The 27,094-nt window shown below is 35.0% G+C and overlaps 1 protein-coding gene across 4 annotated transcripts in view; it reads left to right on the forward strand.

Moving 5' to 3' along the window:
* The window catches only part of TNPO1 (transportin 1), a 90,858-nt gene extending 64,253 nt beyond the window's left edge, over positions 1-26,605 (forward strand). For 3 of the 4 annotated variants that reach the window (XM_007079853.3, XM_042988158.1, XM_007079854.3), the window contains exons 10-25: positions 1,579-1,639; positions 2,187-2,355; positions 5,666-5,818; positions 6,539-6,764; positions 8,858-9,029; positions 10,492-10,578; positions 11,512-11,619; positions 11,752-11,910; positions 11,991-12,078; positions 14,352-14,450; positions 14,663-14,758; positions 17,612-17,687; positions 18,565-18,664; positions 21,088-21,162; positions 22,200-22,342; positions 24,654-26,605. In XM_007079853.3, coding sequence (XP_007079915.1) covers positions 1,579-1,639; positions 2,187-2,355; positions 5,666-5,818; positions 6,539-6,764; positions 8,858-9,029; positions 10,492-10,578; positions 11,512-11,619; positions 11,752-11,910; positions 11,991-12,078; positions 14,352-14,450; positions 14,663-14,758; positions 17,612-17,687; positions 18,565-18,664; positions 21,088-21,162; positions 22,200-22,307 — 1,777 coding nt within the window. In that variant the 3' untranslated portion in view covers positions 22,308-22,342; positions 24,654-26,605. Of the gene's footprint in view, positions 1-1,578; positions 1,640-2,186; positions 2,356-5,665; positions 5,819-6,538; positions 6,765-8,857; positions 9,030-10,491; positions 10,579-11,511; positions 11,620-11,751; positions 11,911-11,990; positions 12,079-14,351; positions 14,451-14,662; positions 14,759-17,611; positions 17,688-18,564; positions 18,665-21,087; positions 21,163-22,199; positions 22,343-24,653 lie in introns of those variants that run through there. The other variant, XM_042988167.1, reaches the window with a different exon arrangement.
* Positions 26,606-27,094: the final 489 nt, after the last annotated feature.

Consider the following 27,094-nt stretch of genomic DNA (forward strand, 5'->3'; position numbering starts at 1 on the left):
TAAAAAGATCATAATATCTTTTTCACTAGATTATAAAGAAAGTGCTTACTAATAAGTCCCACAGCTGGTAGTCATGAGTATGAGTTTCTTTTGGCTATTCACACTTCCCAAGCCACCCAGAACTATTAAAGGTAGAATTCAGAAGCAGAGAACTGTGGACTTTTTTAATGTTTCCAAAGTGTTCCCATAACCTTTTATCCTCAGTAGACTCTTAAGTGTGTAATGGGCCACTGAGAAAGGAAATCATCAAAGCTTAAGAAACCTATCAAAGCTTAAAATTCTCATAGCTACAAAGGAACTGTAGTGTTTTGACCTTTTTATTATGTTTTTTGATAATTTTTTGACTATTCTTACATACCTGGGATTCCATATTTACAAACATCTTGGTTCTGATTTAATAAGTACATTAATACTTTAGATTGGATATGATATCCTGATTAAACTATTTTCTTATAGGAAATTTGGGTTAATTTCTTAAATTAAAATTTCCTAACTTTTTTATCAAAGGCTATGATCTTCTTGATAGAGCTCTTTTTTTTTTTAAGTTTATTTATTTTTAATGTTTACTTTTGAGAGAGACAGAGAGTGAGAGCAGGGGGTGGGGCAGAGAGAGAGGGAGACACAAAATCCAAAGCAGGCTCCAGGATCTGAGCTGCCAGCACAGAGCCCAACCGCGGGGCTTTTGAACTCATGAACCATGAGATCGTGACCCGAGCCGAAGTTGAACACAACCGGCTGAGCCACACAAGTGCCCCTAAGTTTTTTTTTACTTTGAGAGAGACCATATGTGCACAAATGGGGGAGGGCTGGGGTGAAGGGAGGGGAGGGGGAAGAATGCCAAGCAGGCTCTGTGCTGTCAGTGCAGAGCCCCATTCAGGGCTCCAAGTCATGAACCATAAGATCATGACCTGAGCCAAAACCAACAGTCAGACACTTATCGCACTGAGCCTACCTCATGTCTTTTTTTCTTTTTTTTGCATTATTTCTTTTGGATAACTTACTTTAGACTTAGTATGTTTAACATTCTGAACATTATCCTCTCTTTTATTAAAAGAAGTACAAATAATGTAGGCTCATTGTGAAAATGTCACACTATGTAGAAATAAATGATTAATTTTATCCCTTTTTAGTCTGTTCAGCTTCTTCTCCAAAGATACCATTTTCTTGTATATCTTTCCTAGATAGTCTCTTTATACAAGTAATTACATAGTTAATCTCATTACTTTTAACTTAAATGGCAACTCAAATGCTATATGTGTTTTTACATGTTTTTGTTTCATTTTAACTATACTGTAATTTATTTTGGTGTCTCGTTCTTTTTCTAACCACTATTGATAAGCTACCTTATCCTAAGATTCCATCCAACAGATCCCATGCATGAGTATGTAAAAGGCCTGGGATATAAATGAGGAATACTTGTCATTTGAAAAGGGCAGACATCACAGAATATGCCCTAAGACAGTACTGGCAGGGATGGTTGGCTCTTCGGTATTACTAGTATACAAAAGGTCATTAAGGTTGCTTAAAAATTCTTAGGAAATCTTTAGTTCTTTGTTTCATGAATTTCTCTCTTTATAGATTGATTCCTGTGTTAGTGAATGGCATGAAGTACTCAGATATAGATATTATCCTTCTTAAGGTAAGGAAACTTTTCTGATAAATAGGGAAGCTTTTTTCTTTTGACTTAGAGAATCTTTGAAGTTGACTGATAGAACATTTATTTAAAATAGACCCTGTGTAAATCTATTTCCTATTACGTATAATGTGCTGCAAAGTGCAGAGAAGCAAACGATGAGTTTGAGTGATAACATAGGCTAACTTCATTGGAACCAGATGGTGACACTAGTAGAGAAATTTCCTCTTGATTCAAATTATTTGTAGCTTATTTTAAGCTATATTGAATATGATCTCAGTCTTATTCAGGTACTCTAGATTATACCAGTTGATGGGAGGCAATACTATAATGAGATTAAAAGTGCCTGATACCTGACATGTGTTACATGATAGTTCCTTCTCCCCTTAACACAGAACTGTTTTCTGCACAGAGGAGAATGGTTCTTAACAAAGAGGTGTACTTCCAAACCATGTGCATGGCACCATCTCTCCTTATTCTGATTCTTTTATGCATGTACATGTTATTAGCTTATAATGCTGTTTGAGTATTATCAAAATTTTTCTTAAAACAGGGTGATGTTGAAGAAGATGAAACAATTCCTGATAGTGAACAAGATATAAGGCCACGTTTTCATCGATCGAGGACAGTGGCTCAGCAGCACGACGAAGATGGAATTGAAGAGGAAGACGATGATGACGATGAAATTGATGATGACGATACAATTTCTGACTGGAATCTAAGTAAGTCAGAGGGAAGAATACAGTTGCCTGCTTTGATAGCAACTTCATTGAGAAATCATACACATAATTGTACAGTGCCCTCATTAAAGGGTACAATTTAGTCGTTTTCGTATATTCAGAGTTATGGAACCATCACCCCAGTAAATTTTGGAATGATTTCGTCACCCTAAAAATAACCCCATTCTTATTAGAGGTCGCTCCCCATATTTCTTCCAGTCCCCCAGCCCAAAGCAACTACCAGTCTCTATTCTGTCTCTCTGGAATTGCCTATTTTGGACATTTCCTATAAATGGAATCATACAATATGTGGTCCTTCATGACTGCCTTCTTTCACTTAGGATGTTTTCAATATTTGTTTGTGTTATGGTGTGTATCAGTATTTCATTTCTTTTTAATTTTTTTTTTAATGTTTATTTTTGAGAGAGGGAGAGACAGAATACGAGTGGGGGAGGGGCATCGAGAGAGATGGAGACACAGAATCTGAAGCAGACTTCAGGCTCTGCGCTGTCAGCACAGAGCCCGACACGGGGCTTGAACTCACAAACCGTGAGATCATGACCCAAGCCGAAGTCGGACGCTCAACGGACTGAGCCACCCATGCGCCCCACTTCATTTCTTTTTAATGTGGAAAAATAATTCATTGTGTGGATATGCCACATGTTATTTATCCATTCATCACTTGATGGACATTTTGTTCTCCCTTTTGGCTATTGTGAGTAATGATGCTAAGAATGTTAATGTAAAGTTTGTGTGTGGACATATGTTTTCACTTGTGGATATAGACAGAAGTGTGATTACTGGGTCATATGGTATATCTTTGTGTTTAAGCTTTTGAGGAACTACAAGGCTGTTTTCCACAGTGGCGCCATCATTTACTTTCTTACCAGCATTATCTTACGGTTGTGGTTTCTGCATATGCTTGCCAGCATTTGTTGTCACTTATTTTATAGCTATCCTAGTAGATGTGATTATGCTTCTTAGAGACTTCTTACCTCAAACTGCCATTTTTCAAAAGGCCGTACATTTTGTTTGACATTATAAGATAGGAACATTGGCCGCAAGGTTTTCCTCTTTTCTTGATATAAACTTATTTTTCATGATAATTTGCCTGTTGATTATCAAGGATAACGCTAAAATAATATAAATTGTTTTCTCATTCTCAAAGTTACAAATGAAGTTTTTAAAACTCTTGTTTATTTTCAAACTTAATTGCAAATCGAAATCATCTATTGAGCCAACATTCCGCCCCACACACTAATGAAATGAGGAATCTAGACACCTGTGTTTTGTTTTTGTTTCTGTGCTGGTCCTTAAAGTTTCATGCTCTAGTTCAAGGTTTCTCAACCTCCACATTGTTGACATTTTGCCACATGGTTCTTTGCTGTGGTGGCTGTTGTGTACATTGTAGAACGTGGAGCAGCACCCACCCCCCCCCCCACACACACAGTTGTCATGACCACCAGTGTCTCCAGACATTGCCCATTGTCCCCTGGGAAACAAAATTATGCCTAGTTAAGAACCACGGCTATAATTCAGAGTGTTGGGATTTCTAATAACTGATGAAACAGTTAAAGCCATGAATTATCAGACTGAACTGTGTAATTCATTTGGTTAAATAATGCTAATTCCTCTGTTGCCCATTTAGTTTTCTGTTCCTTAGAGTGCCCAATGTGCCCAGCACTAGGCCAAGGACTTGGCATGTGTATCCCATTTAATCTTACAACAGCCTTAGGTTGGTAAGGAAACTGCAAAAAGAGAAACTTGCCCAAAGTTGGTTAACATAGCTAGTACTAATGGCATATTTAATCTTGGGCTCCAAATCTCCCACAAGAGAACACAAGGTCTTCACTGCTGCCACAAATTATAGTAGCCCCCTGTAATCCACGAGGGGATATGTGCCAAGACCCCCAGTGGGTGCCTGAAACTCACAGATAGTACCAGACCCTCTAAGTACTATTTTGTGTGTGTGTGTGCGCATGTACATACATACATACCTATGATAAAGTTGAATGTATAAATCAGGCATCATAAGAGATTAACAATCATAATAGTAAAATAGAACAGTTATATTGGGTGCCTGGGTGCCTGGGTGCCTTAGTCGTTGAAGCTTGTGACTTCAGCTCAGGTCATGACCTTGTGGTTTGTGAATTTGAGCCCCATGTCGGGCTCTGTGCTGACCAGGTTAGAGACTGAAACCTGCTTCAGATTCTGTGTCTCCCTCTCTCTGCAACCCCCTGCTTGGCGTCGGTCTCTCTCTCTCAAAAGTAAATAAACATTAAAAAAATTTTTTAAAAAGAGGATCATCTGCATTTAGACTGCACTTAACCAAGGGTAACAAATCATGAAGTACAAAAAACTGCACAGTGAGGTGCTACTCTACCTCCTCCCAATATATCCCTGTAGGCTGGGAGCAGGATGGATTCAGATTATAATGTAGATAACATTACAAAAGTAATAATGTTCATTGAGTTGGGGGAAAGGAACTACTTCCCCTTCACATCCCACCCATTTTTATATCTTTCCAGAAGTTTTTCTGTGTACCTGTGGAAAAAACATGTATACCTTTTCCTGGAGAAGAGGTTGACTTTACAGCAGTGAAATGAAATTGATTTTGTGTACTTTCTTGGTTCTTTTCCATTTATTGTATAACTCATTCTATATCAGTATATAAAGATTTCATTCTCTTTCATGGTAATTTAATACTCATTGGTATGGTTCTGCCATACAGTATAACTAAGACTCTTACTGTTATGTAAGGTGTTACTTGTAGCCAGTTTAACAGCCTTTTTTAAAAAAGGATTTTACTATTGTTTAACAGTTTGTGATCAACTATTTAGTATGCCTAATCACATTGGAAAAGAAATTTTATACTTAATTTTTGTTACCATTTTGTTTTCTTAATTATTGCATTAAATGAAATCTGGATTGATATATAGTTCCTTGGCTAATAGTTCTTTGTCTGGAGAGAGTGCTTTCCAGCATATTTTATGCTTCATGCACTGGTGATTTGTTCAGATTTATTTGCTTAACCTCCCGCTAAGTCATTATGTATTTGATTCTGAATGATCTAGCCCTAAGAATGTTAAGTAGAAGTAATAAATGTACACATTTTGCTGCAGGTTAGTTTGCTCATTCTTGGTTATAAAAAAGTATTTTTTGTTTATAGAGATAGACTGTGTCCTATTTAATTAAATTCTTTGAAATGGTAGATGTATGAATAAAGTGTCATGCATGTAACCAACAGTCATGATAATAAGAGTTAATGATAATAGAGTTTAATATAAAATTTTTGAATTAAATATTTCTTTAGGAAAATGTTCTGCTGCTGCCCTAGATGTTCTTGCAAATGTGTATCGTGATGAGCTTTTGCCACATATTTTGCCCCTTTTGAAAGAATTACTTTTTCATCATGAATGGGTTGTTAAAGAATCCGGCATCTTGGTTTTAGGAGCAATTGCTGAAGGTAAGTCTAAGTCAGAACTGAACTGTGAAGTCCTTACAGGCACTAATGCAGATGGCCCACTTTAAAGAGTGTTACCCTATAAGCAGACTCTTCAGTCTGGAATTCACATACTCTCTTGTGTTCCTGATGTGAAATAGACAATACTATGATCTACATTAACTTAAAAAAGATATTTGAATTCAGAAGCCATCTTAGGATAAGTTTTACCTTTAACAGTGAACTATTCTTTAACAGCCATCGGCTTATCTCTAACAACACCCAGATAGTTCACAAATGCTTCTGTTACAGTAAAGGGAACAGAATGAGAGGACTAATGTCAGAAGCATCCCCATTGCTAGAAAAATCATGTTCTCCGTAGGTAAGTGTAAGAAACATGGTAGGAGAGTCTCCTCATTCTCTACGAAGCGTTATTATGTCCTAGCTGTAAGCCTGTATATACAAGAAATTGAAGTATTTTACAGGCACTTCTGAAAGCTGTAATTTGTGTAGCAGAAGTAAAATGAACTTTCCTAACCCTACTAGAAGATACTTAGGAGCAGTTAGCTCTCATTCCTTTTTTTTTTTTTTTCCTTAATTTTAAACAGATTATTATAGTATATTTATTGTAATGGAGATAATCTGAGTGTTTTTGATGGATGCTTGTATGATTTTAGTATTCATTTGAAATAATTGTAACCGAATGTTAGCACTTTCTGCAAGATTTGTTACTTTTTATTCCAGGTTGCATGCAAGGCATGATTCCATACTTGCCTGAGCTCATTCCTCACCTTATTCAGTGCCTCTCTGATAAAAAGGCTCTTGTGCGTTCAATAACGTGCTGGACTCTTAGCCGCTATGCACATTGGGTAGTCAGCCAGCCCCCCGATACGTACCTGAAGCCATTAATGACAGAATTGCTAAAGCGAATCCTGGACAGCAACAAGAGAGTACAAGAAGCTGCCTGCAGGTGGGACAAATCCATAACAGTGTTCATTGTGGGGCATTCGAGTGGGTGTTTCAGTGAGAAATTAATTTTTAACTCCATGATGGAATGTTAGTATTAAACCATTAGTGGAGCTTTTGTCATCTATAGGTTTTACGTGGTGGTTTTTCAAATTCAAATGTAAAGCAACTAGACCTCATTCTTTGCTGGTTCTTCAACTCATTCTTTTTTTCTCAGTGGCTTTGATAACAGTAGAATTCTCTTTTACCCTGATTCTCACAGACACCTGGAGTGGTGACGTTGGGAGTCTTGCTTTTGAAGGAATAACAAAAGTTTGGGTAGATTCACATCATTACTTTAAAGGTCAACAACTCCATAGAAAGTCCCACAGTGCAGTCACGTATCATCTCTCACTTAGTGAATCTACCCCAGTAGCTACTCTGTTGGTCATGTTTGGAGCTGTGTTTTTATATCACATGAGCAGTTAGGTTCATTACTATAAATATTCCAGTTTTCTGGGACAAACCTTTGTGTTCTAAAAAGGCCTGACATATTTATAGGTCCTAACTTTTTAATTAGAATTTCTTTACTGTTGACTTTGTTTATAAGAAGAAACAGTTGTTGAAAAAGTGTGAATTTAAGTAGAGTTGGACTTTACCAGATGTGAAGCAGAAATACCTGGGAGATACCTCTAATTCGTAATAAGATGAAAGAAAGTTGAACCAAAGGGAGTTGGATGATGAATAGCACTCTTTTTCTTTTTCTTTTTTTTGAAGTGAGGGGAGGATACAAATTATATTTGCTTTCCTACAGACATAATCTGTATTTTTTTTAAACTTTCTGCTAGTTGTTAAGCATATATTAAATGCGGTTTACATTCCCTGCCATCTTTAAACTTAGAGGCTAGTACAGAATACTAAATAACTATATAATCATAATTCCTGGCAAGTGCTGTAAAGGAAATACATAAACAGTTTATAATTTAAGATGGGGCTTTCACTAACAAATGGTTTAAGCCTGTCATTTTAGGAAATCCCTGAGTGGGTAGAATAGAAGCTAATACAAACTTTAATTTTAGAAGTGAAGAGCCAGGTATACTTTAAGAGTCCAGACAAATTTAGGTCTAAATTGAGGTAACTACTCAGACTCTGGAGTTTTTTCCTTTCTTGTACATTTGTGTTAATAGATAAGCCATACATACGGTAAATTTGTAGTAATAAACGCACTATGCATTCTGACGTATAATGTAGAACTTAGACCAACATTTTTAAGAATTGTGGAGGAAAAGTTGGCAAAAATAACCCACATATTTAAAATGTACAGTGGTATGACTTGATAAAAATATACATTATGGAACAGTAACCAAGATCAAGATAATTAGCACATCTCTCACCTCACGTAGTTGACAAAGACTTTGTCTTTTTCTGTGTGGTGAGAAGGGTTAAGATCTATGCTCAGCAACTTTCAAGTGTACAACACTGTAGTATTAATTATAGTCACCATGCTATATATTAGGTGCTCAGAATTTATTCTTGTAATTGCAAATTTGTGCCCTTTGACCACCTGCATCATCCCATTTCCCCTCTCCTGCTAAGAGAAACATTTAAGAGGTCATGACGCTATGTTCCAATACATCTCAAACTAACTTGTTAAAAATGTCATTTTGTGACTCAGTATGTAATCTGAAGGGTAAGGTGCAAGTTCGTTTAACATTTTTAATTCTGATTCCATTCATCTGGACCGGTCACTAGAATTTAAGCTCCCTGAAAATGGGGACATTGTTTTCTTCATTGTTCATTGCTGCATTCCCAGCACTAAGTGACTAAATAATAAATACCAGATAAATTTGTTGAATGTCTGAATATAAGAACCAACGATAGTTTTAGATTTTACCATTGTAGTGAAGCAGATGCACATAGGTGACAGCCTCTTTGAAGGAAAGGATAAGAAATGGGGGAGAAACAATAAAAATAAGCCTCTGTTTTGGTGAGATAAGGAGATAGGCATTTAAAGTGTAAATAGATACTGTATAAACTATAGAGGTAGCTTCCTATCTCTATTATAACCTATTCCTTTTCTACAACAGCAGTAATCTCTCTCTCTTTTTTTAACTGTAGTGCCTTTGCTACCCTAGAAGAGGAGGCTTGTACGGAACTTGTTCCTTACCTTGCTTATATACTTGATACCTTGGTCTTCGCGTTTAGTAAATACCAGCATAAGAACTTGCTCATTCTTTATGATGCCATAGGAACTTTAGCAGATTCAGTAGGACATCATTTAAACAAACCAGTGAGTATCTGTTCTTAACTGTTAAGAAAAAAAATTCTAGCATAGTTAAAATCAGTAGGTTAACATGTATGTGGAAATGAAAATGTTTGGGGAGATGTGAACACTTAGTTACTTTAAGAATGTATATCTTTAAAAGGCAGCAAGTATTTTTACTTTTTAGATGGTATTAATAAATATGTTCTTGGTGTGGAAGTTATATCAGTATATCACATGAATGCACCAACACGTTTTAGAAAAGGGATGGGATCCCTGGGTGGCTCAGTCGGTTAAGCGTCTGACTCTGGCTCAAGTCCTGATCTCACAGGTCATGAGTTCAAGCCTTACATCAGGCTCCGTGCTGACAGCGCAGAGCCTGCTTGGGATTCTCTCTCTGCCCTTCACCTGCTCTCTTTCTCGGTCTCTCAAAATAAATAAATAAACTTTATTCATTTAAGTAAATGAAAATTTTTTTATAAAATAGAAAAGGGATAAAGGATTTCAACTTTTAATTCCAAGTATTTTTCTATCCACCACTTCATAAACATTGTAGCTTTAGAGTACCATATCTAAATGTCTGTGTTTTCTTGCTGGAACTTACAGGTATGGGGAATATATACTAAGGTAAAACAACGAGAAATTGGATAAGTTAAAAATGCTAAATAGCAGTATAGAAGAGGAGGTATGTTTGGCTAAGAATCCAAACTCTTGTTTCTAGTAGTGTTAAGAAGAAGGTGATGGAATTGGATTTGTTTAAATAGGATTAAAATAATAGAATTTCATTATAGCTCAAAATTCCCAGCAGAAGAATAGATTACATCTTTATGATTGCTATATAAGAAGTCTTGAGAAATTGTCTGTGTTTATAAGTTATACTTAAAACGGTGCAAGACACTTGGTTCATGGGTTTGCTTTGATGTTGGTTTTGCTTTGTGTGCTGGGGCGTGGGGAGTGTTTCTCTGAATGTCTTAGAGCCTTTAGAATCTGTGCCTCTTGTTTACATGATTACTGTTGTTTATTTATTATTTAGCTGTTTATGGATTCTAACGTTTAAAAAAGACACGTAAATGACTGTCGATCTTTTTCTACAAATGCCCCTATAAGTTTACCTATCATTTATAACATGCTGTACAACAAGAGCCATATTACATGTTGCAAGTTCCAGAACTAAAAAAATTCAGAATAAAATTTACAGGAATTATCCCTTATTTTGATCAAAGGATTTTTCTGTAGTGGTGTGTTTGTATGCATTTTATTTCAAGAAGGATAGAAGATGACTTAAGAATAGAGTAAGATTATATAAATTAAAAGATAAGGCCAAAAGTAAAAATTTTAAAGGTGCTAAGAGGAACAGACTCAATCTTACAAGGCATTCTGTAATGATTTTACACAATTACTCTAAGTGGATTTTAATTTTCATAGACCCAAATTGGACTTATTTACATATGATAGTGGAGCTTTGTGTGTTTTTCATCATTATAAATAGGAATATATTCAGATGCTAATGCCTCCACTGATCCAGAAATGGAACATGTTAAAGGATGAAGATAAAGATCTCTTCCCTTTACTAGAGGTATGCTAAGCTGGCAACCATTACTCTAATAGTAGTGTTTCAGCAAAAACAACGTGTCTAAATATGAAGTGTTGAGTGTGCATGATAAGTAAAATGTTACTATGTTTGCATTCTGAACCATTTCTGTTAAAATGCTGAGTAAGTATGTAACTGCTCTTACTTTAATTATGTTACAACCATACTAAGAAATACTGTTAAATTGGGGCGCCTGGGTGGCGCAGTCGGTTAAGCGTCCGACTTCAGCCAGGTCACGATCTCGCGGTCCGTGAGTTCGAGCCCCGCGTCAGGCTCTGGGCTGATGGCTCGGAGCCTGGAGCCTGTTTCCGATTCTGTGTCTCCCTCTCTCTCTGCCCCTCCCCCGTTCATGCTCTGTCTCTCTCTGTCCCAAAAATAAATAAAAAACGTTGAAAAAAAATTAAAAAAAAAAAAAAAGAAATACTGTTAAATAGAAAAAGCGTAATGGATCATATATATATATATATATATATATATATATATATATATATATATATATGTCATGTGAATTTAGCTACATTTCTTTGTATGGATACAGAGCTATACCGTGATAATTAATATAGTTCAAATTATTTTATGTTAATGTATTGTATATACACACATACTCAGACTTACGTGAAGTAGCATTGGGACTTGGTGCTAGTAGGAGGGACTTTACTTCATACCCTTTCTGACCAGCTTGAGGTTTGATATTTATTTATTGATTGGTTGATGGGTGGGGAGGGGGGCTTCCCCTTACCAGCAGCAAACTTAAAGCCATGGCTGGCATCCAAAGGAGAGGTTTGAAAAGATAACCTGCTATTATAGAATAGTAGAGCAGGCTAATAAATGGCCAGAATTATACCGAGTACACTCCTAAAGCATTTGTTATAATTTTATGGTACCCAGAAATTTACTTCTGTACTTTATTCTTTCTAGTGCCTATCTTCAGTTGCCACAGCCCTGCAGTCTGGTTTCCTTCCATACTGTGAACCTGTGTACCAGCGTTGTGTGAACCTCGTACAGAAGACTCTTGCACAAGCCATGGTATTTTTAAAAAATACTTATATCTGCCCTCCGGGCATCATAAACATTTTTCTATGGATAGGCATAATGCATACACATTTTTTTCATGTAATTGATTCAAAGTAAGTCTTTTAAAACTTTGTCTAATTTCAGCTGAACAATGCTCAACCAGATCAGTATGAGGCTCCAGATAAAGATTTTATGATAGTGGCTCTTGATTTACTCAGTGGCCTGGCTGAAGGACTTGGAGGCAACATTGAACAGCTGGTAGCCCGAAGTAACATTCTAACACTAATGTATCAGTGCATGCAGGTGAGACTCGTTAAATTAAAATTAATTAAGACATGATTCTCTGTGTTACATTGGGGTTAATACCTTCTTATTCCTTGTAGGATAAAATGCCAGAAGTTCGACAGAGTTCCTTCGCCCTCTTAGGTGACCTGACGAAAGCTTGCTTTCAGCATGTTAAGCCTTGTATAGGTATGAATATTTTCTACTGCTGTGATGTGATTTTTAACAATAGTTTTACATAAGCTACGTTTTTGTATTAAACTGAAATGTCATGGAATCCCAACATTTATAAACATGCATTTTACTGGTAAAAGGTGCTCTGAGTGAAGCAGGTGGGATGGGAACCCCCTTGCTCCTTTGAATTCATCATCAACTACAGCAGCTCATTAGGCACTTGTGTGACTGGAGAAAAGCTGGAAAAATATTTAGTATAAAGGACATGCCACCTGTGAAGCCTTGGGACTGTATGCCAGTTTATGGATAATTTTTGAATAGCCTCTTTTTGGATTAGAGGTAACCAAAAATAATAACAATCAGGTTTTCTCATGATAAAACAGTGTACTTTCTCGGATATCCTAGGGAACTTTTCAAACAGTTTACATCAAAAGTAAATAATGATTTGTTTTTATTTTAGTAGGATAGCATTTGTTTTAGCCTTTTGTGATGATAATAAAGGATTCCTTAAATAACATCAACTATGATTTGACTATCAAAATCATGGATTAAATGGGTTTTGGGTTTTCTTCCATATCTGTATCCCAATGTTTTGAATAATTCTTACTTATGATACACTTTTTTGGGGTTTTTTGGCATTCCCCCCCCCCCAGTTTTATTGAGATATAATTGACGTATAACATTGTATAACTTTCAGGTGTACGACATAATGATTTGAAATAGGTATATATTGCAAAATCACAGTACGTTTAGTTAACATCCATCGCCTTAATATAGTTAAAGATTTTTTTTTCTTACTGAGAACTCTTAAGATCTGCTATCTTACAATTGGAAGTTTGTAGCCTTTAACCAGCTTCGTCCAATTCCCAATTGTGCTTTTGAATAACAACTATATTTCTGAACTTTGAATAATATTCTGTATTAAACCCTCAAGTTTAAGCCTAATTACTCTAAATGAAAGTGTAATCAATTCTTGTTTTATGGAAAGCTTGTTCTACAGATATTTACCACCGATTTAGTTTTTATGAATTTAAACTTGTATGAAGGGTTTCATTTCTTTTTTTTTTTTAAGAGTATATAGATGTGTATCTTCTTCAGGAGGTACACCATGTCTAGTTATCTTTCTTTCTCTCTCTCCCTCTCTCTGTGTTATCAGCTATGATTGTTTTCTAGGTTAGGGTTTCTCAAGCAGGGCAATTTTGACACCCCCGACCCTCCCAAACATTTGGTAGTGTCTGGAGACATTTTGTTTACCACTGAGGGTGTGTTACTGATATCTAATAGGTAGAGGCAAATGATGTTGATAAACATCATACAATGCATGATACAGTGCCCTGCCCCTCACCAGCCCCTCACCCCTGCCACGACCCCTCCCACCCCTTGCCCCACAGCAGAATGATCTGGACCAAATGATTGGTATTACTGAGATTTAGAAACCCTGTCTCAAATCCACGAATTTATTGGGGGTTTTAAAAAAGGATGTTACTCTAATTCATTTAATAGTGAGAATACGTACATAGAGTCCTTTTTCATACCGGTATATTTATTACCGAGAGATACAAACCTTATAGGGGAGGCAGGATAATTACTTGATTCTTTCTCTTTGTTTACCAGTTTTCAAAATAATGAATTGATTCCCAGCATCTTCCACAGGTATCTATATTGTGTTTCAGAGTTTAGTTTTTGTTTGTGTTTGGTTCTTTTTTGAGTGTCAGTATGAATTCATGATGCTCAAATTGTCCTACCACTGGCAGTGGGAGCTTAATCAGATGGGCTCCTTAGTCCTTCCTGGTATGACAAAATAGTCCAGGCTTGTTTTGTACATTTCCTGCCTTTACCCTGCAATGAGATGTTTCTCTGATAGCCTTTATTCCTTTCAGTGGAAAATATTTAGAGACTATAATCTGAGCACTAAGGTAAAAGTTACTTTAAAAGCCAAAATCATTGATGTAAAAAAAAAAAAAAAATTTGTGTGTGTGAAAAAATGAGCTTTGAAGAAAGCTGTATCAAGTTTTCCTCATTTTTAATTTGATTTTTCTGTCTCATGATGAGAGGTTTCTTGACCAACTCTTTTAATAATATCTCAAATAGACCAAAACTTCTGTTTCCTCTTCTACTTCATAGAAAGTTCAATGCCCCTTTCACTTTCTTAAAATAAATACTCTCCGTACCTTTTAGAAATTATTTCTTGCCTAGATTTCAGTTTCCACCTAGTAGATTTCCTTTAAAGCACAGTACACTACTGTTGAGAAGTTTACTACATAGTTGTTAAAAAATTTTTTTTCTAGCTGATTTCATGCCTATATTGGGAACCAACCTAAATCCAGAGTTCATTTCAGTCTGCAATAATGCCACATGGGCAATTGGAGAAATCTCCATTCAAATGGGTAAGATCTTTTTCCCCTTTAAAAGCACTGTATAAATTGTTAGATGCCTTAGTATATTTAGAATTGCTTTTTCTTTATAATTTAAATGAATTTTATATACATATATTTATTATTAACTTGTGTCACAGTGAATAGAGGGAGCAAAGTATTTTCCATTGATATTTTAACATTCAAATTTTTCTTTTTTGTTTTCTCTTTTGGGGATGATTTAGGTATAGAGATGCAGCCTTATATTCCTATGGTGTTGCACCAGCTTGTAGAAATCATTAACAGACCCAACACACCAAAGACGTTGTTAGAGAATACAGGTACCATATGACTGAACTGTTATGGTGAAGAGAAAATTATTTGCCTTTAAGGTTAAGATGCGTAGAGAAACCAAAGCAAAGCTAGCTTTAGAAACCCAGCTTATTAGTAAGAACTATTTTAGATTCTCCGTAATGATACGTACTGTTTTAACTGTATTCCATAACCAGTTTTCAGAGACTTTGAAAAACACTTCTTTCCTATTCTGTGTGTTTAATACTCCCTAAAATGGACCCCAGCTAAAATAACTACTGAACAGTATGAATTTTAATTTTACATTAATTCAGAGAGTAACTGGCAGCTGGGAAGTAATTTTTCTTTTTAATCTATAAAAGTGTGGCCAAAAATATCCTTCACTGTAGTAGTGGCTAACTGGTTAACAATGGCATGTGTATTTTGTATTTTATTGTATACTTTCCTTCAAATTGAGAACTTAGGCAGTACCTTGTAGGATTTTTATTCAGGAGGCTTGTTTCTCTTTTGCATTGATAGAGAGCATGTTGATACTAAAGAGTACCTTCCATACTATAGAACACATTTCTGGGTGATTTTTTTTTCCCACCCTCCCTAATTTTTGCTAATAGTGATAAAAGGTGTAAATTTTATTTTCAATCAGGCACATCCTTTTCTTTTATATACCTAAGATAATTTGAATAAATATAGCCAGTGAGGGTTTTACCGAAATACTGGACAAAGATTAAAATAAGGTTTTCTAAATAAGGAAATTTGTTTTCAAAGGCATTTTAACTTTATATGTTTTAATTATAGAAAGCTTATATTTTAATGTGATGAAAATTGATATGTTTATTGGTATGGAAGGAAATCTTTCAATTATGAAACAGTTATATAGCTGTTTGGCTGTATGGGTACTGTTTATTTTATAAAGCGAATTAGATTTTTCTTGCTGTAAAGTACAAAAATGTATGTATTAGGATGGTTATGAAATCTTGTCGGGTTTTTATCTTTAGAATGCAGTACCTATACATGACATTCAGATTTGGAACACTTACCATTATAAAATTACTGTTGAACCTGAAGAAACTTCCTATTTATTTTTAAATGTGAATGCATAACAGCAAATAAATGTTGAATGTAATGTATATTAAAGTTTCTTGTGGGATATCAGCTTGTGAATTTGTTACAGCTCCATTTACAAATTGGCTTTATTATAAGTTTATGTTCTAAGTATGATTCTACTCTAAGTAAACCAAAAAGTAGTTGATTATGCTCATCAAGTTGATAGCTTAAATTGATAAGAGATTCAGTGGATTCATTTTATCACAAATGGCTGCAGAAAATGTTTCCATTATTCCTTATCCAAAGGGCAGGGGCTAATTATTAAAACCACTGTCAATGACTGAGGTCAATAGATTTTAGCAACTTAATTACCATTTTCTTAATATTTCATAAAGCCAATTCCTTAGTGTATGCCGTTATTTGCTCTTTTTCCAATTAGTATATCCTACACTGAACTTTCTCAATGGACCATCATCTGCTTTATCGCATGTTTCATTGGATCGTTCATACTTGCCTGTTTAATGAGAATGTTGCATAGTTTGTGTCTTTTGAACATAGGTTTTCTTTCTCTTGCTTCATTATGAATCTGCTGGATTTTAGTATTATCTGTGTAGTTTGCTTCAAGTAATCCTTAAACATTTTTCTTTACCCCCCCCCACCCTTTTTTTATGAAAGGTTAACCTGTAAGTTTTTGAGAGAACACCATTAAAGCACCTTATGGTTTGTTTTCTGTTTGTATTTTTTTTCCCGTTGTGTATAAATGTATTTATATGTATGTACCTTTGAATTGCAGAATGCAGTTCTGAGTTGCACTTCTTTTAGCTCTTTGTAAGTTTAAGGACTTCCTGAATTTTGATGGTGAATATGTTTGAGTAATTCCCACTTCGAAATTTTTTTTTTAAGTAAAATATTAGCATGTAATCAGTATGATGTCTTATCTATTTTGTGCTATTGCCTTTTATAGCAAAGACAGATTATTTGTTTACTCCTTTTGTCCACATATCACCTCATTACAGTGGACTATAAATTTCCTTCCTGTCAAATATGGTTTGAAAATAGTGGGCTATTATCTGAGCTGTTACCATTATCACCATCAGAGGTTTATTGGAATGGGATTTGACACAACACAGCAGTTTTCCAATTCCTTCATTTAGTGCATTACTGCAAAACCTAAAATTTGACCATTGATTTGAAATTAGGCAATATGGCAATTTGCTATCAGTCCACTGGTTTTAGAAATCTTAACAGACAAAAAAAATCTACCTAAATTGGAATTAAGTTCCTCGATTTTCAAAGATTGGAAATCACTTATTTAAAAAGACATAGAGAAGTAAAGAAATTTTAACTGTTTTAACTTCTGAGAACTGTGTTTGAGTGAACAATTCAGAAATGTAATCTTTCACATTTACTAATATTTCTTGGGGGAAGAACATAGATTTCATTATTAAATTCTGAAATTTCAACTGGCCTTGAATGGAGAATCTCTAAATCCATCTATTTAATCGCTCATCTTTTTATTAACAGAATGTCTTCACACTTGATTGAGCGAGAAAAGCAATTCATCCTGGTTTTTGGTGTTCTCTCAATCTTTAAAGTTTTTTTTAATTCCTTTCGTTTTCCTTTTTCCAAGAGTATGCCATATATGTTGCTGCCCCTTATTTTAGGGGGTGGTAATAAACAGCACTGGTGAAATCTTATGTTTATTATCATACACAAATTCTGTTGGTTTCTGTTTCTGAGTTATTTGTTGTTTTTTCTTTATTTTTTCTCCTTCCCCCTCATTTGCTCATGTCTTGGTTGGCGTTTGGTGGTGTATAACCGTGATTGCGTTACCTTAGCAATAACAATTGGTCGTCTTGGTTACGTTTGTCCTCAAGAGGTGGCCCCCATGCTACAGCAGTTTATAAGACCCTGGTGTGTATTATTCAATCTTTTTTTTTTAATTCATTTTTCTTCACTCTTTCTTTCTCTTTCTATCTCACTTTTAGATATATTTTCAGTTGGTTACAAAAATCACAATCCTTAATCATTGCCAACCATGTGACTAATCTTGTCCTATCAGGTTTGTGAGGTTTTTCAGTAGCATCGTCATGTATATTTATTTTTATGTTGTGGCTAACGACTAATTGATGCATGGGATAAGATTGTCACATGCTTGCTGTGTTAAAAAGCTTGATTATACATGAAAAGCATTTAAATATCCACCAGTAAAATAAAGATGCATGCAAATTCTATAAATTTAGGTTTTTGCATTGTTTCTTTTTTAGAATTAATTTGAAAACTTGGATTGCATTAAGAAATACATGTTTAAATTACGTTATGTATAAAAATCTTATTTGCTTGTTAATGTTAAAGATAAACATCTACACCATAAGTTGTATAATAATAGTTTATATTGTGGCAGTATATCCTATGTTCTTCTTTCGATTGATAATCTTTCAATTCAAGTCATTTTTAGTAGTGTTTAATGGAATACAAGTCATAATACAGTTTTAAAAATTAATAATTTACCCTTGGCTCACCCTCCTTAATAGTTAAACGGGAGATTAAAAACCAACTGTCCATTTTATAGATGCAATCTATTAATAAGAAAATGTGAATTTCGAGGTTTCCACTATACTGAGATTAGATGGGCCCAACATGCAGGAAGTATGAGAAACTTAAACTTTATGAAAATTCTTTGAATATAAACATTATACTGTGCTGCTTATTCCATTAAATACTGTCCATTAGTATTGTGATTGAACCTGCTTTTTACTTAAATGCTAAACTCAATTCTATAATTTAATAGGTGCACTTCTCTGAGAAACATAAGGGACAATGAGGAAAAGGATTCAGCATTTCGTGGGATTTGTACCATGATCAGTGTGAATCCCAGTGGAGTAATCCAAGTAAGATGTTCATAAAGATTTTTTAACTTTTAATATTCTGAGTAATGAAACTTTTTAAAGGGTCACCTGTTTTAAAGCTTTAAATCATGAAAACATACCAAATATTGCATATATTTTCAAAGGTACTAAAAACTATGTTTTTAAAAAGATGTGTTATTTCTTAATATCTTGAAATGGTAATGCTTGTTTGTGATTTCCTAAATCTTTTTTTATGAAATAAATAGATTGAGGTAATAAAGTCAGATTCTTGTCTCAAATTAAGCCAAAGCATCTTTCATCTACGTCCACTTTGTACGTGCCTCCTATCATTGAATATCAGTTTGTTGAGTTTGCAGATACCTACCCTAACAGTGACCCAAATAGCTTAGGTTACTCTTTGTTAAGAGTAGGTTACTCTTTCTGTTATTTAGAATTAAACTTAGAAATTCAGTAGTGAACAAAAGAGAATAGTGAATTAGCCATTAAAACTGCTTTAACTTGGAGAGCTTATGATTTATTCATCGTTATTTTGTTTCTTATCTTAGTTTTATATAATATCTAGATATTTTTAGCATTTAAAAAAATTATTTGGCAAAAGTATAAGATATGAGTCTGATAACCTCTGGACCCAAGTGTCAATTTGCAAGACACAAAACAGGAATGTGTTGATTGACACCACGTGTATGAAATTAACAAAATGCAGGCTGTAGAATTCTAGGTTAAGTATCCCAGGTTCCTCAACAGATGAATTGTAAGGAAAAGTATGGGAGGGGTTTTCAAGAAAATACCCTTTCATTTCCAAGAGATAACATGCTTTGAACATCTTTTAATTAACACTTTTTGATATTTCCTGTCTTGTGTTAATGACTGTTGTTTGTTAGTTCAAGTTTAGAAACATTATGTGAATTACAAGTTTATAAGATTCAAATTGATATAGGTGATCAGCATTGAAAAGTTAGAAATGGAAAAAATCTTTTGACTAATTTCTCATTCATAAAACAATAACCTAGTATTAAAATAAGCCTGTACTATTTTTGGAAATGGTCCCTACTTACAAAATAACCTCCTGGCATTAAGTTTCTGGTTGTTTTTTTGTTTTTTGGGGTTTTTCCTCTCAATACCAAAGAACTTTATGTCATCTTTAATGTGTTTAGAGTTATATGATGTATACTACATTACAAAGAAACATTTTCCCATCAGAATTTTGTTGTTTTTGTTTGGTTTTGAATTCACATTTTAAGACCTTAAAACTAACACATATGTATGTGGTCATGAAATCACTGCCAGCTTAAGAGCTGGTAGAAATCTCTGCTTTTTACATTCTTCACTTATATGTGGTTAAAAGAAAATATCTTAAGGTCTGTTTTTTATGTTTAAATTTTTAACAACAGAGTGATATTTGGAAGACAGGGAATCATAATTCTAATAAACCAGATCCTCAGGCACATAGAATTTTATTTGCTTAAATATGTGTTTTATGTACATATTTCAGTCGGTAAATTTTGAAATTTAAGAAAGTGCCCTGAATTAAATAGCAGAATTTTAAATAGTTGACATCAGAACATAAGCAATATCTTAAATGCTATATATTGAACTGCTGTTGAAGTCTGCTAGTCAAGATTGACAAATACTTAAATGAAACATTTAAAGCCTATTGTCACCTTGTTTTCATAGTGAGAATAACCCAATTATCTTTCAAATAATAGAGCATTGGATATTCTTTTTTGCTTGGGTTGGGTTAGGTTGGATTGGGTATTATAACTTGATATATAATTAGTTTTTCTTCTAACTTTTGGTCATTTTGTTTTAAGTTTCGACCTGAAGTTTAGATCTGTTAATTCCTATACTCCCAAGCTTATTTGGCTTCTACTTAGCTAGCTTTAAATTATTTCTAGGCCAGTCAGAACTGTAAGATTATCGAATTTATGTATTTCCCTTTTTTTTTTTCCTCCAGTTTATTTATTTATTTTGAGAGAGAGAGAGAGAGAGAGAGAGAGAGAGAGAGAGAGAGAATCCTAAGCAGGCTGCACACTGTCCATGCAGAGCCTAGTGTAGGACTCAATCACATGAACCATGAGGTTATGACCTGAACCTAAATCGAGTCGGATGCTTAACTGACTGAGCCACCCAGGCACCCCAATTTATATATTTAATTCATTGAATGAAGGTTTTTAAAACTGGTGTTCATTTAATATTTTCAGTCCATTGTTGATGCTCATTAGACTGGGGTTTTGGAATAGGAAATCTAATACAAAGGGGCATTACATTCCAATATAAACTGAATGAGTAGAGGTTTCTCGATGGTGGAATAATAGGGATACCCATTAAGTAATCCTTTATAATTCCTTATCATAAAAAAACTTGAGGTAGGATTTGGTTGTGATAGGTACGTTTTGCTGTGTTTGACAAATAGCAATCTAAGATGTGTTTCCTGCTTGTTACAGGATTTTATATTTTTTTGTGATGCTGTTGCATCATGGATTAACCCAAAAGATGATCTGAGAGACATGTTCTGTAAGGTAAGGTAACTAAAAAGTTTTTATGGTAGATATCTTGGGACTGTTACAATCCTGGTTGGAAAGTTTAAATTAGTTTTATATTTCATATGAAACTTGGACTCTTTGAATCCGTATTGATTGGTAGACCATATAACCTTTGGTCTTGGCAAAAAAGTTGGCTTGATCTTTTCTTAAGGTATAGCAATGACTCAATAGAGTACACACTTCAAAAATATTTTCTGAAGCAATACCACTGATTTCATGTGGTCCCACTATCCCACCTGTACAAAACAGCATATATGTTCAAAGATGACTGGCTGAGATTTGAAGCATAAACTGTTGAACAAAGTAATTTTAAGTGTTTTACACAGGGATTAAATCTGTATAGTTGTTCTGGTAGTGTCCCTCTGGATTAACTCCAGTCAGTACTCAACCATTAACAAAATAAGAAATACAGTGTTACACATTTGAATCACCTATTACTGAAATTAGTGAACTGTGGTTGCAGATGTGAACCCAAAAATTTATATATTTTCAATTTGAAAAAACTTAATGTGCCATAGGAATTTTATCCCTTGATTGAGTTCTGTACTTTCTTATATTAGGTCAGAGTTTATTTAGTATATATCTCTTACTAGGTCACTTGCTGAATTCTATCTAAACTTTCCAAAGCCAAGTTTAGCACATATTATGTGGTGCTTTTATTTTTTATTATTTTTTTAATGTTTATTTGAGAGACAGAGACAGCGGGAATGGGGAAGGGGCAGAGAGAGAGAGAGAGAGAGAGAGACAATCTGAAGCAGGCTCCAGGCTGTGAGCTGTCAGCACAGAGCCCAACACGGGGCTCAAACTCAGAAACTGTCAGATCATGACCTGAGCTGAAGTTGGGTGCTTAACCTACTGAGCCACCCAGGTGCCCCTTTTATGAGGTGCTTTTAGACAGGATACACCAACAAAGTTTGAGAATCACTGCTTTAAAATGGATAAAATTTTTAAAAAAGATTGGAGTTTTTCTCTTGTTAGTGATAAATTAATGATTTTTTTTTCACTTTTTGCAGATCCTTCATGGATTTAAAAATCAAGTTGGGGATGAAAATTGGAGGCGTTTCTCTGACCAGTTTCCGCTTCCCTTAAAAGAGCGTCTTGCAGCTTTTTATGGTGTTTAATCTCATACACTTAAGCTGCAGTCCCATAATTAGGGGTAAGTTGTAAGAAGTTTTGAGTTTTTCAGGGTGAAGAAACTTAGGTCTGCAATCTAAACCTACTGAGTGAAATTAAAGCTATATGTTTTTCTACAGAGGTTGAGTAAAACATTCTTAAGCTATATTAGACTTGAAATTTAAAATCCTTAAGGCTAGAGAATTTTTTTTTTAACTGACAAGCAAGGGTTAACAAAATGCATCATTTTACTTTCAGTCCTGAGTAGAAGGAAATCTAAGTTGGTATGCTAGTTAGACTACTCGACATAGTAATCCTTCTTAAATTTTTTGCCCTGTAAGAATTCTCCCCACATTCACTTTGGCACAGGGTAGAAATGATTTTGAAGTATGAATTTATCGTCTGTGATATATGAAGGACTTCTGTGGTTGTGAGCTTCAGGGAAAAGCCCACTAGAATTGGAACTAGTATAGGGCTCGGTAGATAGGAATATTTAATATTCATTTTTCAAGGTTGTATTTTACGGAGCACCTGCCATGTGACCAGCACTGTTTTAAAATGGACAATGGAAGAGTGTATTTCGCTTTGGGGTGGTAGAGGGGTAAGTCCATTTGGACTCTTGTTCCTCGAGTTTTTCTTAACTTATGTAGAACTAATAATCCTGATCTCTTAGCTTCAGTTCCATCATTGAGTTATTTTGAAGATTAAATAGTAAACTATATGTGATGCCAGAACTTAGTGTATATTGCTTAACACACTAAGTTGGCTCAGTAAATGTTAGGAATATGGACCAGTACAGGGAACGAGAATACCCTTCTTTAGGTGTTGAACATGAACTGAGACATATTTGACTGGAGGGCCAAGGAATATACTCACTGGTGTCCAGAAGATGTCCACCAACTTCAGTCACCTTTTCTGTTGGGAGTTTTTGTCGACTTGCTTGTTTACTTTGAACTAGATTTTAAACCTGGAAAGATTTCAGCTTCCAAGTTGTCAAAGCTGCAGGGCAGTAGAAATGGACTTGTAGTCTCTGGAATATCTCAGAGCCCTGTATGCATCTTATCCCCCTGTAGTTTTGAGTCCTTGGGGCTATTTTGTGGCTTTAGCATTTTGGAAAAGTGCGTAATTCACTTTATGTTAAATCGTGAAAATGTAATAGATGAGAATGATTCTTAACATCAAGGGTTGAAAAATAGAACAGTGAGCTGAATCTTTAGCAAAGACTTTTCAGATTTAATATCTTCTGTGATCTCTGTCCTGTCACCAATTAGGAATTAACTGAGTTGATTTACTCTAAGACAATATATGACGAAAGTATTCGTTTTCTAATTAGAGATAAAAGTGGATCAGTATCTTTATTCCTGCCTTTTTTATAATGTTCCCTTTTTTCAGAGGCAGAGAAAAGGTGTTGCATGTACTTCTCCACAGATGGGCTAATCACACCCTGAATTTACATCAGTCTTCATAATAAATGTCCAGTGTTTGGTACGAGTGGTTAGTAGATTTTTGTTGTGAAGACCACTGTCAGGCACTGGTTACAATCTCCTAGGAATCTGTTTTATTTCTCAATGTGCTTATTGTTAAAACTGCTAGTGTCTTTAATAGGAAAATCAAGAGGTCTGAGAACATAGGAAATGACTGAGCAGGATAGGGCCTGAAGAATTATTAATAAGGAACATCAAGGAGGCAGGTGTTAAAACTTACTTTTTGGTATTTGCTGAATGTAGTAACCTTAGTACAGTTCAAACACCATTAGGGCCTCCTAAGCTAAAACATCAGACAACCAAAAATAAGTAGTTCAAACACCATTAGGGCCTCCTAAGCCAAAACATCAGACAACCAAAAATAAGTAATTCTTTATTTTTTCCTGGATTGGATGTTCATGTGCATAACATTGGGCATAGTGGCCCCAAAAAAAGATCATGTATTCATTCTCACTGAGGAAAGAATTATTTTAAAGCAATTGTTATTTGACTTTGAAGAAGGTAAGGCAACTTGTTACATGTGGAATAACCGATTCCCATTGGGGCCCATTGTGCAAAGGGTGTTAAAGAATTAGATTGATAGCATCCTACAAGATGGCCATCTAAATTTCATCTGTATGAGGTGTTCCACACCTCTCTGCATGTCTTCAGCTTGGTGTCACTCCTCATACCTGATGCAGATGACAGTTGAAAGCCATAGGAGAAGGCAGCGACATGGGTTATCATGGACTACTGGCATGATCTTAGACAATTTATCCTGTTTGTCATTTTCTGTAGTTAGAAGTAGCGCTCTCACTTGATTAGTTATGTGTTTCACTGGCTTTAAGAGAAACAGTTGCTAAAATATAAAATTGTTTTCTTTTCTTATAGGTCCTTCAGTCTTGGAGACTATGAGGGAGCCTCTGCACCCAGGGAAAATGTTACCCTTTACAGGGGGGAAGGGTAAACCAGTAGGGAATACAGTACAATCCCAACCCTACTGGGAGGGGCGGGAGGGAGGTGTTGCCGTCACTGTATTAAGTCGATGTTGGGAAACGTTTTAACATCTGGAGCCTTTGTGGGTGGAAATCTGTCTCCAATTACAACTCCGCACTGGATGTGAAGAAGCAAAAACAAAAAACAAAACAAAACAAAAAAACAAAACAAAACCTATTCAGTCTACTCACAAAACAGTACATCCTGGAATATTATGGGGAATTGTACCAAAACAAGAACCACATAAATGATGCATAGGGATAAGAAAGAGGAAAAATTCTATAGCGCACAATAAAGGAAACCTAAGAATGGGGTTACAAACAGTAAAGAAGCTTTTTTTTTTTCTTAATTTAAAGATTTTTATAAATTTTCCCACATGATGGGGCCTTGTTTTTGCATGCTGATGAAGAACTACACAAATGAAGCTAATAGAATTAAAATCAGCTTGCCTACCCATAGTAGAAGCAGGTTCTTGGAAGTTACAATTTAAGGTACCCCAGAAAAGTTGGAAATAAAACCAAGCAAATTTAAACAATGAAGCACCCTGTGAAATGCCAAATGAGTCACTCCTTTTACCTTTGTGGGATGGGCAGGGAGGGAGGAATAAATGGGGTTGGGCATATCAAACTAAAGATTGACATCTTGATTTTGCATTAAAACATTAATGTAGTGGATATAATTTGATGGTTGTACTTCATTAGATTTAATTTCTAGGCCAAGACGTTCTTTTTAAAGTGCAGTTTAAGGTTCAGGCATGCATTCTGGCTCATAGTGATTGAAAGTACTTTAAATTAGTGGGGAAGTAGCATGCTTGCATCACATAGAGTGAGATTGGTATTCATTTACCTCTGGTGCGCCAGTGTGTGTTGCAGTTTACCAATTCAATATAGCCCTGCATTTAAAATTCCTTTTTAAGATTTGTGGATTTTTTATTTTTATTAAGAATATAGATATAAAGTACTGTAGTTTACAGCTAGGCCTTGAAATATCTTTTTAGGATCTCGTTAGGAGTAAGATTGATATTGTATTGTGTGTAACCTGCACAATGTGGAAAGCTGATATACCTGTGCAAAATCTTTGCCTCCGTGCTGTCAGTGTGATGTGCTTTCTGCATGGTTATATACTACTAGTGATTTTATCAAAACTTCTAAAACATAAAATACATGGTAAAAGATCTGTAAGAGGCTGCATAAATGTTAGTTGGCACATAAAGACAATTGTAGAAGTTGAAGACATGATTGCTATATCTCAATGTTTATTCCCACTCAACATATTGCCTTCTAAGCTTTCTTTTTTTGTTCAAAGCATGATCTTAAAGATGTTTAAGTTAATGGATGTAATGCAGGGTTCCTACACTGTATTGGCGCATGTTGGTGGCCCTCTGTGCCCTAGACAGATGCACACAGGGTGCAAGTAAAAAGCTACAGAGTGAAAGTTGGTTTGGATCCTCTTCATTTCATTTGTTTAGCTTTTCTGTTATTTTTCTCTACTTACATGTATTCCTGTGAATAAATCCTTGTTAAGTTAACCCTTTACTTTTCCTTCCATGTGTATTTTCTTATATACTGTGAATGTGAAAACCTAACTGGTACACTTGATCTTGTGTCCATATGAAAGTGCAAGTCTTTATTAATTTGGATTGCCTGAACAGTGTATCCCATGATGATGAAGGAAAATGGAGAGATTTTTCTTTTTAACTCTGCTGGTCAGAGATGAAGCCACACCTTTCCATTTTTCAATGCTGCATATTTAATCTGCAACAAAAATGTTAAGCCATAACAACCTTTTTATATTTTAGTTTGTCACCTTTGCATTGCAGAATAAATCCTGAATAACCATTTTTATAAGCAGTTGCTCCTCTTTGCATGGTTCTGTTCTTCTAAAGGTGTTGAATGATACAGCCATTGCACTGAAGTTTGAGCTGTATGCGTGTGAATTTAAAAATACCGTTTCAAACAACTTCAAATGCATGGTAGCATGCAGAAAGGTTTTTGTTACTGTGTGTGTGTGTGTGTGTGCGTGTGTGTGTGCGTGTGTGTGTGTGTATATGTGTGTATTTTTTTAAACATGTTCTTTCACCTTTTTCCCTCTACTTTGGCTTTGCAAATTTCAGTCTGTAGAGCCCAAAATTAAGTCCTATTTTACAAATGTCCAGTTTGTTTTTTTGGTTTTTTTTTTAATTATAAAGTTGGATCCAAAGGGTATGTAGCATTTTGCTTTCTAGTATCTTGCTTCATTGGGAGCTCCAATTTTGCTTCAGTCTTCAAAACCTGATTAGTATAGCCATTTTATCCTTAAATCCTAGTGACACTCTGTAGTTTGTCAAATACTTCTTA

The sequence above is a fragment of the Panthera tigris genome, chromosome A1 (genome assembly GCF_018350195.1).
Source record: "Panthera tigris isolate Pti1 chromosome A1, P.tigris_Pti1_mat1.1, whole genome shotgun sequence".
NCBI classification, from domain to species: domain Eukaryota; kingdom Metazoa; phylum Chordata; class Mammalia; order Carnivora; family Felidae; genus Panthera; species Panthera tigris.